The sequence below is a fragment of the Euprymna scolopes genome, chromosome 43 (genome assembly GCF_053919585.1).
Source record: "Euprymna scolopes isolate OS-2025 chromosome 43, ASM5391958v1, whole genome shotgun sequence".
Taxonomy (NCBI): Eukaryota; Metazoa; Mollusca; class Cephalopoda; order Sepiida; family Sepiolidae; genus Euprymna; species Euprymna scolopes.
The window spans coordinates 17377436-17391877 of NC_136524.1; the positions used below are offsets into that span (position 1 = coordinate 17377436).

The 14442-nt window shown below is 32.7% G+C and overlaps 1 protein-coding gene across 2 annotated transcripts in view; it reads right to left on the reverse strand.

The window, feature by feature from the left end:
- Positions 1–1105: 1105 nt before the first annotated feature.
- The window catches only part of LOC145268218 (beta-alanine-activating enzyme-like), a 130553-nt gene continuing 117216 nt past the window's right edge, over positions 1106–14442 (reverse strand). For both annotated transcript variants that reach the window (XM_080123519.1, XM_080123520.1), the window contains exons 13-17: positions 11705–11859; positions 8637–8800; positions 5522–5647; positions 4555–4686; positions 1106–2478 (exon numbers count right to left, since the gene is read on the reverse strand). In XM_080123519.1, the coding sequence (XP_079979645.1) occupies positions 2011–2478; positions 4555–4686; positions 5522–5647; positions 8637–8800; positions 11705–11859 (1045 nt within the window). In that variant the 3' untranslated portion in view covers positions 1106–2010. The remainder of the gene's footprint in view (positions 2479–4554; positions 4687–5521; positions 5648–8636; positions 8801–11704; positions 11860–14442) is intronic.

Sequence of the window (14442 nt, forward strand, 5' to 3'; positions counted from 1 at the left end):
AATTTTCCTTTTTGACATTTGAACACAATTAAAAATTGGCATCTTTTTAAATGCTAAAATTCTAAGACCCAAGTGATTTCTAATTTTTGTTATGTCTAAGTAAATATAAAAATATATATTTATTTTTAAGCAGAACAAACACAAGGGACTTCCCATTATAAAAAATAGGGAGGATGTTGCAATATTTTGTTCCTATAATAGGGCATGATCCCACACAGTTGGACGATTCTATTTATAAAAGATGCTGCTAAGAACTGACAAATCAAATAAATTCACGTTCTGCTACCAACCAATCAGAAACCAGAATTGCTTCATAAATATTAAACCCTTTCTGGAGCAATTTCACATGTTCTTTTCCCGGGTTTCGACACGGTAAGAATATTTTGTTCTGTGGAACTGTCTACTACAAACAAGTCACCTCCCAGGACTTGTGTGTAACAGCGAACCATCTGAAACTGTTTCTGAAACTCAAAATGGCTTACACTTCTAGAAAGAGTTTGTAGTTGAAGCTGAGAACTTGTTTGGGTTATCTATAAAAGTGTAGTGTGCTCAGAGGAATACAGTGAGAATCCCAACTTGTCACAGGAACCTATGTTATCTAAAATATGTTACTAACTGGTACATATATTCTTTGTAGGCAAACAGGCCATTTCTACTAGCATTTCAGCATAATAGCATATCACAGTCGTGTGCATGGAATATAACAACAGCTTGTCTGTTTCACAACATTCAACAAGTTCAAGTACATACAGACATAACAATTTATTCATTTAGAACTTTGGTCTCTTCTTAACTTATCTATTCTTGTTGCATAACGAAAAGTAAAGAATCAAGACGTCAATTTCTAAACACCTTTTGTAACCTTTTTATTCTTCATAGGACCAAATGTAAGCATATATGACTGTAAAGATTGGCCACAAACAAAATATGACCAGATCACTGACTTTTTGTTTAATTTCATATTTATTGGGACATTTGGTTTCATGGTTTGAGATGGCACTGAAGTTGCCTTCATCTGTGAGTACACTTTTTCTTTGATGCTGTGTCTGACTTGTTCTGTGGAGAGGCTAACTGGAATAGATGTTTATATACAACAAAAACAATGTTTTAAAAAAATATACTTTATTAACAACATTCACACAATGTTGTCAAGTGGAGATATGAGGTCATTCCAAACTAATGCCTCCAATTTTTTTATTCTACCTGAATGGATCAGAGGGAAGGGGGGTTGCGAATTGCTATGATGACTGAACTTATGTATTTTCATCTCTGTTGCAGACAACAATCATAAGCAACCTCTGTCATGGACGGATATCAAGCGTGGAGATGGTCATTGAATTTCTGGCAAGTGCATTGAGAAGTGTATTGCCTATGTAGAAAGATAAATATTTGAGATTAAAATGTCACTTATTTTAATGGTATCATTACCGCCCTTGTAAGACTTCAACTTTTTAGTTAAAAAAATAGGCTTAGAGAGAGAGAGAGAAAGAGAGAGAGAGAGAGAGAGAGAGAGAGAGAGAGAGAGAGAGAGAGAGAGAGAGAGAGAGAGAATAACAAAATACTAAGGACTTATGTACGACATGAAAAGAAACTGCAATCTTAAGAAGGTATACTTTTGGAACAACTCTTATATATTGCTCATTCTATGAAAAATAGTTACAAATATCATCACATTTACAATTTTTCATCAAAAGGAAAAACATTTCCAAATTTATTATAAAATTGTAAATAAAATTAGAAATTTTGTTTTTACAATTTACAGCAAAAAGCGTGATTTATTGCGACACGTATTTGCATAATTAATTTAAGTGGACTTTATTTAAATTAATCAGTCAACTCTTGACATACAATGAGGTCAAAAATTTTAATTTTAAGGTACAAATCATAAACCAATTTGGTTATTTAAATCCAAAATCAATTTTATTTTCCTCCTTTAAGAAGTAACTCAAAGTATAAAAACATTTTTAAAACAATCTGAAGGTAGAGAAATGAGAACACAAGTAAATACATTCATAAATCCTCAAACTTTAAGCAATAAATCTTGTCATCTCTGCAACCAATAAATATTTTTTTTCCACAGAGAATTGGAGAAGAAAAAACCTCGCCAGGCAGTTTATAATTTGTTAATACAAAACCACAATTTTCACACAATATCTGAAGGTTTCCGTCTGTTGCACAAACTGCGATAAATAATTTGTTATAACATTTATTTTGTGATTGGTTTGCCTCATGAGAAAATTCTCTTTTGTGTTCATCTTTTGAAATCGAAGTTTGGAAATTATCTTGGAATTTAAAGTTACTACAAGGTGAAGCATAAATTTTGTAATGAACATTTGTCTTCCATTTAACGTAACCATTAGTGAAACAACAGAAAACAAAGTGACTGAATGAACCACAGACAATTATTTCGTTGTCTTGGTTACTGAATAAAGATATGGGTGATGAAAAGATCTGACCATTGGTGTCCAGCTTCCAAACCTAGAATTTTAAACAGAATAAAAAGAAATGAAAAAAATATTAAAATATTTACATTTTATTAAGAAAAATTAAGAAAAGAGAAATAAAAGCTACATCTATTACATAAAAGGCAAAATATGTCCGTGAAAGGCTTCTTGCGTCGGTTACTTTTATGGAGAACTTTCCTTATACTTCCTAGATTATAATACCTACGGTTTTGCGAACGGACGTCGTCTCTATCTTATTTTGATCTACTTTTAAAAAATTGCCTCCTTCCTGTCCTTTCAAGAGTTTGTTTGTCTTTTTTATATAAAAGCGAAACTGATTGGAGTGAAGGGACAGCACCTGGCCTTCCGTGCTGGGATATCTTGAAGGCAATTAGCTTTGATCAATGTGGGGGAAACCTTCATATCAGACAATTGCTATTCAGTAAGACGCCGCCAGAGTTCCCCCTTTTTGGGGGGAGTTGGTTTTCCCCAACATCATGAGGAAACAAATATGGTGGAAAGCTTGACTCATTTCTGCAAGTCAACTTTCTGATTGATATCGCTAAATTTGAACGCTTTTCACTTCCTGTCACGTCACGGCATAGCAGTAAGATGTCAGGTTTTCTTTCACTTTCTTTTCCACTTTTGCATCACAGGTTCGAGCCTACCTACCAACTAACACTTTTTTTTTTGGCTCAGCACACACCTTGAAACACCGAGGCAATGCTGGGCACCCCCACTAGTCTTATATAAATAGATACGTTATTTATCTGTCCATCCATTGGTCAGTGAAAAATTCTTTAAACCTAGCAAATACATTGCAGAATTTTGAAACTACTTTTAGAAATGAAGAATATTGAATAATTGTAAATAATTAATTCCAAACAAATAAAGCAGATGTCATGACCGGAAATCGAAACTGAAATTTTGAGATCTTCAGTTTGAATTTTACATGTAGATGTTAGTTTCCAATAAACTTTGCCATTAACTTTACATGTAGACATTGAAGATCGATTTATTCGCTGTTTACTTTTATTAAAATATTAAGAGTACAACTGAATTTAGACAACTTTAGTTTTTGAGGGAGATTTGTTTTTCATTCTTAAATCACAAAAGAAATATCATGAATGAAATAAACTTTTCCATAAAATAGAAAAACAACTATGTAATTTAAATATTTGATTAATCTTAGACTAGTAAACTTAAAACATATTTATGCAGATGATGATTTAAAAAATCAGCACATACTGAAACTGTCTACTTCATTATTTTAGTGAATAAATTGATTTTTTCCAATAAAGATTAATATTACTCTTACTATTTATTTAGCATCAACTACTTAATTTATCTTAATATTTTCCTTATATTTTTAATAAGATTTGGCATTCAACTTTCTAACTAGATGAATCTTTATTAGTTTTATGGCTTTGCTTAATGTCATCTTTTATCAAAAAACAATCTTGTTTTTGCTAAATGTTATGTCTTTATCCTAACAGCAAAACAATCTATGTTATGACTTTGTTTTAGTCCAGTAAATATTTACTTTGTTATTAGAGACTAATTGAAATTTTATTTTAACTAAGCAAATTGAATACCTTATCAAAATAATTACTTAACTAAAAAAAAATAATAATTTCAAATTTTATTAAACATATAGTAAAAAATGGTGATTTATGTTAAAATAACAAAACATGTTTGAATATTCCCACCTTTTTTGCAAGACCAACTCAGCAAATTTAGTTTGATCCTGAATAGTCTTGGCAAATTCATTTGTAATGACATTGATTTCTTTTTTCGTACACCAGTGTGAGCTTGTAAATCGGATACATCATTGTGACAATAAATACAAAACTTTAGGTGGCATCACAATCTTGAAAACTATGGTTAGACTGCCTAACTTCTTTAAATTAACTTGTGAGGAAATCCTTGAGAATATTGGTTGAGAAGACTCCCAAAATTTCGTGTTCATTACAACAAGCCTGATAATCAACATGAGCTATCATTGAAGACAAAATTAATGCTATTTCAACAGATGAATTGTAGTTAATTTTTTATAAGAGTTATGGCCATCTCTATAGAATTATTATAACAGTAATATAAGATGTTTTACCTGACTTCCATCATGATTCAAAGAATATAAGCCACCATCAACACAGCCAACAACAACGCCGTTACTTGCTATACAAGGTGAAGTAAATAATGGCTTGCCAAAATTTTGTTTCCACTTTGTATTTCCGTTAAACTAAAATAAATAAAACAAACAGTGTAGAACAGAAAAGAACAACCAAACTGAGTACAGGACTAGAAATTATACTTTAGTCTTTGAGGCATACAATCAAAGAGTTGACCCTAGATGTCACTAGACCTCTGCACGCTACTGGTTGAGGAGTTAATCTGTTGTAGTGGTTGGCCCTACAACTTTTGAGAGACACAAAGACAATGCTGCAATTGTCAGAAAAGGATAGCAAATACAAAAATTAAAGTGAATAGAAAAATGCCTAGAACCTCAGTAGGAGCAGCTAGTCAAATCAAAAGTTCAATAGAAGAGATCTATTGACCAACAGTTGGACATGTGCAGGAGCAACTAATCAAGTCAAAAGCTGAACCAAGTGTCACAAGTCAACAGCTAGACACATTAGCTAGTATAGTTAGCCACACTGTAACACTGTCTTGTTGTCAGATAGCAGTTGAACCAATAATGCAGTATCGTACAAGATTAGGTAATGAGATATAAGCAGGGAACTAGGCAGGAATAAATACTACACCTTGATCATGAGGATATGTGTCAAGGTAATTCACCCATTTCACACAGTAGCAAAATTAGGCACAAAGTTTAATGAGATTGAAAATTGTAGTTCCTCTAAATAAGGAGCAAAATTTGCTATGATTAGACCCGCCAGCATTCTTCAGGTAACCAATGATAAAAAGGTAATGCCTGGGAGGGTAAGTTCAAATAGTACCATCATTCTGATCCAATAGTATGATATATCTGTCTCTTGGTGAAATAAGGCTTTAAAAGCATGATTGGGATTATAATATTTCAAGAATTCATAAAATCAATGAAAACTTGTACTTACAGGATTCAAGCTATATAAATATCCTCCCAATGTGGATATATAAACTTGATGGGGACTGTTGCAAATTGCTGGAGAAGAAAATATGCTTCCAGATTGAAGATTTTTCTTAACTTTATTGGATTTTGACTAAAAAAAAAAAAAAATTAAAAATCAAATCAGGGATTAAGAAATTGTGAATAACAAATTTGTATACTTGTTTTAATAAATTTATTTAGATTTTATTTAATATATTAAAGCACAACAAATATTTTTATTAAATTATAGGATATTTCTACTTTTGTATAATATACAGTTGAAGGCCAAGTATCAAGGCTATCAGAAAAAGTAATAGAAAAATCCCTAACAAGTATTAAGAACAGAAAAGAAGAGTAAGTAAACAAAAGATACAAAATGAAAAAGTTATGTTGCCGGCAGCTTGCTTGAGCTAGCAACTCTTATAAGACTGCATTCTTTGTATAGGAAAAAAACATTTACTTGTTTTTACATGAAACACAACATTCCCGGAAATATGTTATGACTGTTTTCAAACAAGAGAAAACACAAAACGTTAGCAACACCATCACTACTCATAGAGCCTGTATCACCAAGGGCTCTTCATAGCAAATCTCCAGTCCAGTGAGAGCTAGGACGACTCCTATCTTGACTTAACTTTTGTCAAGTCAGCATTATCGCTGCGGGGACCAGAGGTAGTAGAATGCAATGCACACTCTACTCTCTACTGCTGCCTTCCTCCTGGACCTCTCCCTTACAGTCTTCCACATAAGTTTCTGCACCTTCCAGTGCCTCCAGCTTACACCTGCAGCTTCCAGCAACTCCAGCTATCTGTACCAGTGCCCACTGACGTCCAGCTATCTGTACCGGTGCCCACTGACGTCCAGCTATCCGTACCAGTGCCCACTGACATCCAGCTATCTGTACCAGTGCCCACTAACGTCCAGTGCCTATCGACATCCAGCACCTACTGATGTGTCCAGTTATCCATAGTAATGCCCACTGATATCCAGCTACCTGTAACAGTGCCCACTGATGTCCAGCTACCAATATCAGTGCCCACTCACGACCAGCTACCCACATCAGCACCCACTGACGTCCAGCTATCTGTACCAATGCCCATCGACATCTGGCTACCCACTTCAGTGCCCACTGACACCCAATTATCAGTTCCTACCTCAGGGACCCAAAATCTCAATCTTGCAAAATGTCTATTCTTGCTACAGTTGATCCTAAATCCTAATCCATTTTACCATTTATTTCTTGGTTGAAATAAAACACGATACATATTGTCTTTAACTAAGCATCTGTGTTTGCTATTGCCATTATGTTCTTGCTTTGTGTCTACTTTAGTCATACGGTTGATTGGCGCTTTTACATTCTCACCCTTCTGCAACACATGCATGCTCCATATTTATCCTTCAATTTCTTCCTTTGGTAAAACAATAACTTTTTACTGCAATTCATATTAAACGTTGGTGCAATTCTTGGCTATACACAAAATACTCCAAGATGGCCTCTACCAAGGCCAAACAACATACTGGTGTCCCTGATGTGATTTCTCTATGTGTTTTTGTCTCCATGTTATTTATGAACTAGTATTTTTGCATTTATTATTGATCAATTATTTAATGGAAAAACATGCCATAAAGGGAATTTTTAAAGATTCTATTAAAAATAATTTTATTATGACATTAAATTTATCAACATGCATTTATGATTCTTCTTAAACAAGTCAGCGATTTAATCTTTGTTGAAAGAACAAAATTACTTTGTGACCCTTTTAAATTTAAAGGAACTTGGAACTGTTAAATAGCAAGTCATTTAAACTGGCTTCAGATGCTTAGGTATTAAAAGAGAAAGTTTTGGAAGTTATTTACATCCAAGTATCTTATGAATAGAGATTAAAAAAATATTACTGTAACAACAATTAGTTATAGTTTTATAACAATTTGATTATACTAATAATTTAATCACCAAACGAATACCATAATTCAATTTAACTTTAAAAATCTCATTACCCCCACCTCAACATTTTGGTTAAAAAAAAGAAAAGAAAACAACATAGTTAAAAAACAAAAAAATATTTAAAGCAAAATGATGATTCCCAGGCAATACCGGGTATATACAGCTAATTACTTATACAGCAGTTAGTAAATAGCAAGAATGAGGTGAAGCGTTCTGGTGAGATTTGGAATTCCATAGCTTGTTTTAAGAATATCTGGTGAACCAATTAGGCCACAGAAACTTTTTGAATAAGTCAAATCAAAGAGTAACTTTTGTGTTTCTGAATTGTTTTTTTTTTTTTTAGATGAGGGATGATTGATTGTATTATTTCGATTAATTGGATTAATGTTCTCATCTTGAGATTTATTTTCACAACGTTTCAGATGATATGAAATCTGACCTTCCTTAGGTGCATCATTTTTTAAATGCGCGAGTCTTAAGAGTCTGCACAGGATTTTCATCTAATCTATGCGGACAGATTGTTGAATCAGTTATAACTAGGTAGAATTCTTAAGCAATTTTTAATTTCATTTTGAATTATTATTTCCTGAAGTGAGGATTCAAACCTCAATCCCAAAAAACTGACTGATTATATCTGCTGTGTAATGGATCGAGTCAAGTTTGTAGTGATAATAACTAAAACTAAAAATTACTTACCTCTTCTTCTCGGTCATGGTGATGGAACAAGAACTTTTTTAAATAAAGAATTTCTGTATCGATTCCACAATTAAAAAAGATGGCCTTAAAGAAGGTCGTAGGTTACATCAGCTAAGATGAGAATAGTAGTCCGAATAACATATACAAAATTTGTTTTTCAATTGAAAATATTGGTTATTGCCATTGCTATTTTTTTTTTTTTTTTGTTTGGTCAAAATTGAAAAATTACAAATAGATTTCTGAGTTTAACAAAGATTCCAGAGGAAAAAATGTACCTGAGGAATTGTTGAAAAAATTATAAAAATAAAAACAAAATGAGAAAAGTAGTTAGAAAAATCGAAATAAATCAAGACCATGAACGATACAAAAATAATGTTTCAGTTAAAATTAACTTTTACGAAACAAAAATAAAGTCAAAAAGTATTAAAGAAAGATGAAATCTTGAGATTATTATTCTTACCTTTATATCTAAGCAGTAAATACATTCATCATGTGATCCAACCCAAATAAAAGATGTTAAAGGATCAACTCTGGGTGAAGATTTAACAGTATCTCCAGTTTTAAATTTCCAATAAATTTCACCTGTTTCTACTTTCAAGGTGTAGACATGTGCGTCATAGCAACCTGTAAAGATATTCATTTCATTATGTTTAGGAATACATACAGAAATAAATACAGAAATGATCTTATAGAATAGTTATTAGTAGGGCTAGGACAACAGCATATGATAGGCTCATAAGAGTAGTGGTAGATGGACAAAAATTGGAGGCCTGCAATATAAATGCTGGAGTCCCTCAGGGGTCAATCCTGGGCCCAACTCTCTTCCTGATCTACATCAATGACCTCCCTAAACACATACTTAAATCATTCGTTGACATCTATGCTGATGACACGACCATCTACGGCAACACATCAAAGGCTGTAAATGACGAAGTTCTCTCGGATTCTCTCTCTTCTGATCTCGAGCGCGTGGTTCAGTGGGGGAAGATGTGGCTAGTTACCTTTAATGCATCTAAAACCAAACTCCTATCCTTACATCATCAACGCTCTGATCCCCAGCTGGCATCAATTGTGATGGATGGCTCTCGTCTGGGTGAGGCCCCGTGTTTTGACAAGCTTCTGGGTTTGACCTTTACTCCTGATCTGAAATGGAACACGTACATCAAGTCTGTTGCCAAGGTCGCAGGAAAGATGGTGGGATCCTTCTACCGCTCCAGAAGATATCTCACTACTGATGCAATTCTCTATCTATATAAAAGCCAAGTACGGCCAAAGATGGAATACTGTTGCCATATCTGGGCAGGAGCTGCCAAAAACAGCCTATCATGCCTTGACAGAGTACAAAATAGACTTCGTGGTTTAGTGGGGGATGCCCTTTTCTCTACCCTGCAACCCCTCTCCCACAGAAGAGACGTTGCGAGCCTATCCTTGTTTTATTTTCATGGCAGGTGCTCGTCTGAACTCCAATCCCTGGTCCCCCCTCGCCAATCTTTCACGAAAAACACCCGTCTAGCTGAATCCACTGTGAAAAATTTCCCCCACTCTATATCTGTGCCTAAATCAAAACGCGGATTTCATGAGCAAAGCTTCTTTCTTAGAACTGCACGCCTGTGGAACTCTGTTCCGTCTGCCTGCTTCCCTCCGGACTACAACTTGGATGTCTTCAAGTCTAATGTTAACAAATTCCTAATGAACCGCCCCTCTAATTAAACACTTCATAAAATCTCCTCACTAACGTGATGTACTTACAATAACCCTTATCCCTGAGTGGCTTCCGGGCCTTGATAAGTGGTGATCTCTGTGTAAAAAAAAAAAAAAAAAAATATTCTTTTCATTGTTTTGACTCTCGATTGTGTATCCGTTGATGCTTTTATATAGAGTGATGTGATTCTGTGTTAGATATAGACTCGAGAGTCAAAACAATGATAAGAATATGCTGTTGTCATAGCTCTAATTATTAGATTGATTTGTTTGTCTACTAATCAATTCATGTAAATAACTGTCATATCGACACTGCTGGTGTACAATCAAATTTACAAAGTCTTTACAGTGTAATTTGGCTTTTAAACATTTGACAAACATATTTCAATTTAAAATTAGACAATTAGACCTTTGCTTAATTATTTAATACTAAGCCAAATAATTTCGGTAAAAGTTTTTCTGCTTTAAGTTCTTCATATATTTTTTTACTACAGTCATCACTTATCAAGGCCTGGAGGCCATTCAAGGATAAGCATTAATAAGTATCAGGCGAGACAACAGCACGATGGTGGAAATTGGGTAACATTTGAAGATTTAAGAGGGCAGCTCAACAAGAATTTGTTTACATAAGGCTTGAAAACAATTATGTTGTAGTCTGCTGGGATGTTGTAAATGTATACTTTGTATATAATTGATATGCTGAATTATTTGTTCTGCAGGCCTATAATTTGTAAAAAAAGAAAAGAAAAAAATCCTTACATAATAGATTGTCTGTCTGTCAGCTAGTACCACTACTCCAGGTCAGAGTAGACCTAGGCATAGTGGTAAATAAGGGGTGATTTAATACTTTCCAAAGTTTTTAAATTGGAATTTCACAATTAGTTAGAATTTTGTATCATACCAATGACAGTTGGAAGTAGAAAGAGTTTGGCTAGTGTTGAGAAATAGGATAGGCAAAAAAAAAACAAAGAGTACAAAGAATTGGAAAAGATGATTTTCATTTTGGTGAGGTGACTGAAGGCAAACACCTTGCTCAAGGATGTTCAAGATAGGTTAGTGTTGTGTCTAGAATAGAACGGATTCTGACAAGTACTTCCACTATTTCTGGATCTAAGAGTAATGCCATTGGAATTATGACTTCACATTCTTCAAAGTCTCAAATTGAGGTCTCACTACTTTAAGGTAATATCCAAAATCTTACAATTAGTGGAAAATGCTAGGAGAAAAGGCTAACCAAAGTTTCCTTGATTCTTGTGAAAATTACTTATGGCCTAGAGGTAACGTCCTCACCAATGGAATTAAAAGAAATTATGATTGGGTTTGGATCTCTCGACCAGCAGTGATTATCATTTCCTACACATAATTGTGAAAGAACTGTAAATGTTTGTGAAAATATCATCAAAGGGAGATTTTTGTTGGTTTGAGTTCAATAACAATATTTTGACTTTGTTAAATTTATTTTTTAAGCATTTTATTGAACTTTTTTCTTATCTGTTTATTTTAGAAACAATAAATAAAACTTTCTACTGAAACCAGGAACAAACAAAAAGTGTAACATTTTATGAACTTATCTAATCTGATTAAAAAAAATTTGGGTGGATGGTGGGTGGGCAAGGGAAGAGTGCTAAAAATAAATGACCAATATTTCACTCTATTGTATGAATTGTCAAAATCCTAAGTATGGATGAATAACCATAGCAATAATAGAATTGATATTTACCTGTGATAAATGCAGAGGAAAAGAGTTTTGCACTGCCACCTTTCTCTAATAAGTTCAAATGGTTTAAGAACAAATTCAGAAAATTAATGAGAAAAAGAAATACTCACCAACAGTTACATATTTCTGACATAAACTAATGCAGGCTGAGGACTCAATACGATCTCCAAGAACTGCTTCCCATAACATTTTACCATTCTTTGACAAAAGAGCATAGAATCGATGAGAATGAGAACCAATAAAAATAACAGCATCCTCATCATCTCTGAAACAAAAGTAAAAATAATTTTATTTTCATACATGGCATGAGTTAACTCATCTTTTCTTCTGATATCTTCTTCTAATTCCAATTTATAAAATTATACTAGCCAGACTTGAAAGTTGGGCCTAAATAGCATTTTAGCTGCCAAATCAATGTTTCATTCCAACTATCCAAGTTTCATTTGTTATTGTTGTATCATGCCATTTCCTACAGACCAACATGCTTAGCTACATGTTATAAAAAATAAAAAGATAAAATGAATACTTAATACAGTCTGGCAGTGTTGTAATATATGAAAATTCTTTAATAGTAACCTTCACAGGAAACTCAGCTAAGGGAAATAATTCTTACTAAAAGAATAAAGTTTATTCACTGAGGGAAAAATGTAATTCAGAAATCTCCACATATTTGTTGGAATTTTGTAAAAATGATCAACAAATCAAATAGACATGCCTTAATTAATCTAACATAAAATTATCTTGTTGAGGTTTCAGAATTAAACTCAAATTGAATTTCTGCTGACAAATGTGAAATCTGATCAAAGCCAACACATCAGCTCAGAGGAAATGTTCAAAGTACTAGATTTACTTATCCTAAAGACGAATCAGTTGTGCTCGTCATGTAGAGCATTCAAGCTCTGGGATAAATGGTTGTAAAAGTATGGCAGTCTTGAGTTGCACAAAGGTTAGTCAGTAAATGATTGACTGGGCAAAAATATATAGATTGAAGTTTGGAAACAGTTGAGCAGCTGAATCATGTAGAGAGAGTTTGTAGAGTACAAAAAAAAATGTATGACCCCCTGACAAACTTTGTTTTTGACTAGCCAATTTTATTTGATAATGTTATACTATGTTATTGGCAGTATAATAATGTACTTCTCTACTATTTAGAAAAATTACTTTGTCAGGCTCTGACAACTGCTAATATGAAAGATTTTTAAATAATCACCTAAAATTAAAAAAAAAAAAAAAAAAAAAATTTTTAGGGGATTATTTTAAAATTTTATTTAAAATTTGAGGTGATTATTTTAAAAAAAGAGGGCTAACTCATTTTAAATTGAAACATAATAAGTTTTAAAATATGCAAACAAGTAACAATTCAAAACTAAAATAATTTTACTGCATCTCAGGTAACATCTTTTAGGTACAGCTATATATATATATATATATATATATATATATATATATATATATATATATATATATATATATATATATATATATATATATATGTTTGTATGTATCTATCCTTGCTGGACTTTTCATATGCATGCTACTGTATGTATGTGCTCATTTATGTTTGTTTTCATTTTAAACATGCTGTGCGACACTATAAATCCAAACACTAAACTTGCTGAATATTTTATATATTTGTACATTGGAAACTATGTGACTGAGGTCAACGACCTGAAGTGGGCACATGAAGAATAAAATTATTAGTAGCAAATAATTACTGAAGCAAATTTAATTTATAACGTGATATCTATCAATATTCAGCAATTATACATATTATAAACTACTATGGAGATCCGATGTTGCCTGGGATTCAATGATGATCAACGAATGTTTTACACTTCCATATTTTTATTGTCATCAAAATTGGTGAAATCGCCAATTTTCAATAAAATCGATTGATTGCTCTAGTTGGAGATCCATCGTTATGCACTGGGAGGAAGCTACACATGCCTCCTCACAATGACTTAGTCTACAATACATTGCACTGTAGAGAACCTACTATTGATTGTATAAAATTATTTTGTATATATAATGGTTTGAATTAAAGTTTAAAATGCAAAAGTCAAGTATCATGCTTGAATTGTGCTCTAAACAGAAGCATTCATGCCCCTCAAAGAACCTGCTGTTGATTTTATATGCCTGGCATTACTGCTTGTGTGGTGATAATAGCTTGAATTTAAGTTTAAAATGAAAAAGTCAAGTTTTAAGCAGAAACGTTCATTATGAATGTGTCCCTGTCATATAAAAGAACCTAGGGTTGATTTTTGATGTTAGGCCTTTCTGTTTGTGCGGTAATAAAACTTCTCAAATGCATTTGTGATGTAAGGTATTAACTTTGGTTAAAATTTCCTATTCCTTCTTTCACCAGATTATTTTGATTATCGATACTTATGGAAGACATTCCAATGCAACACCTATCTAAGAACACTGCTAGGTGAATAAAATGCCTTTGTGCAAAACTTCATAAAAATCGAGCCAGCTGTTTTGAGTCCATAAAGAATAAACTCACACACGTGCACACACACAGTTACTTTCATATAATGGTAGGGAAAGAGATAGAGGTATTGACTTATTTAATTCAGATCAAATGTTCAAAAAAGGAACAAAATTAACCTCTCCTATGACAAATTAAATGCATAAAAACAATTCATTAATCATGAATTAGGGATATTTTCAGATGATATTTCAAAAATAAGGATGCAATTTTCTATACAAAAAATATAAAAGTACAATCAAATCAGAAGATAATGAAAATATTCATTATGATATAATAATATATATTAATATGCAGTTTCAAGAATTAAAATCTACACAACTAAAAATATATAAAAATAGGGAACATTTGAAAAAT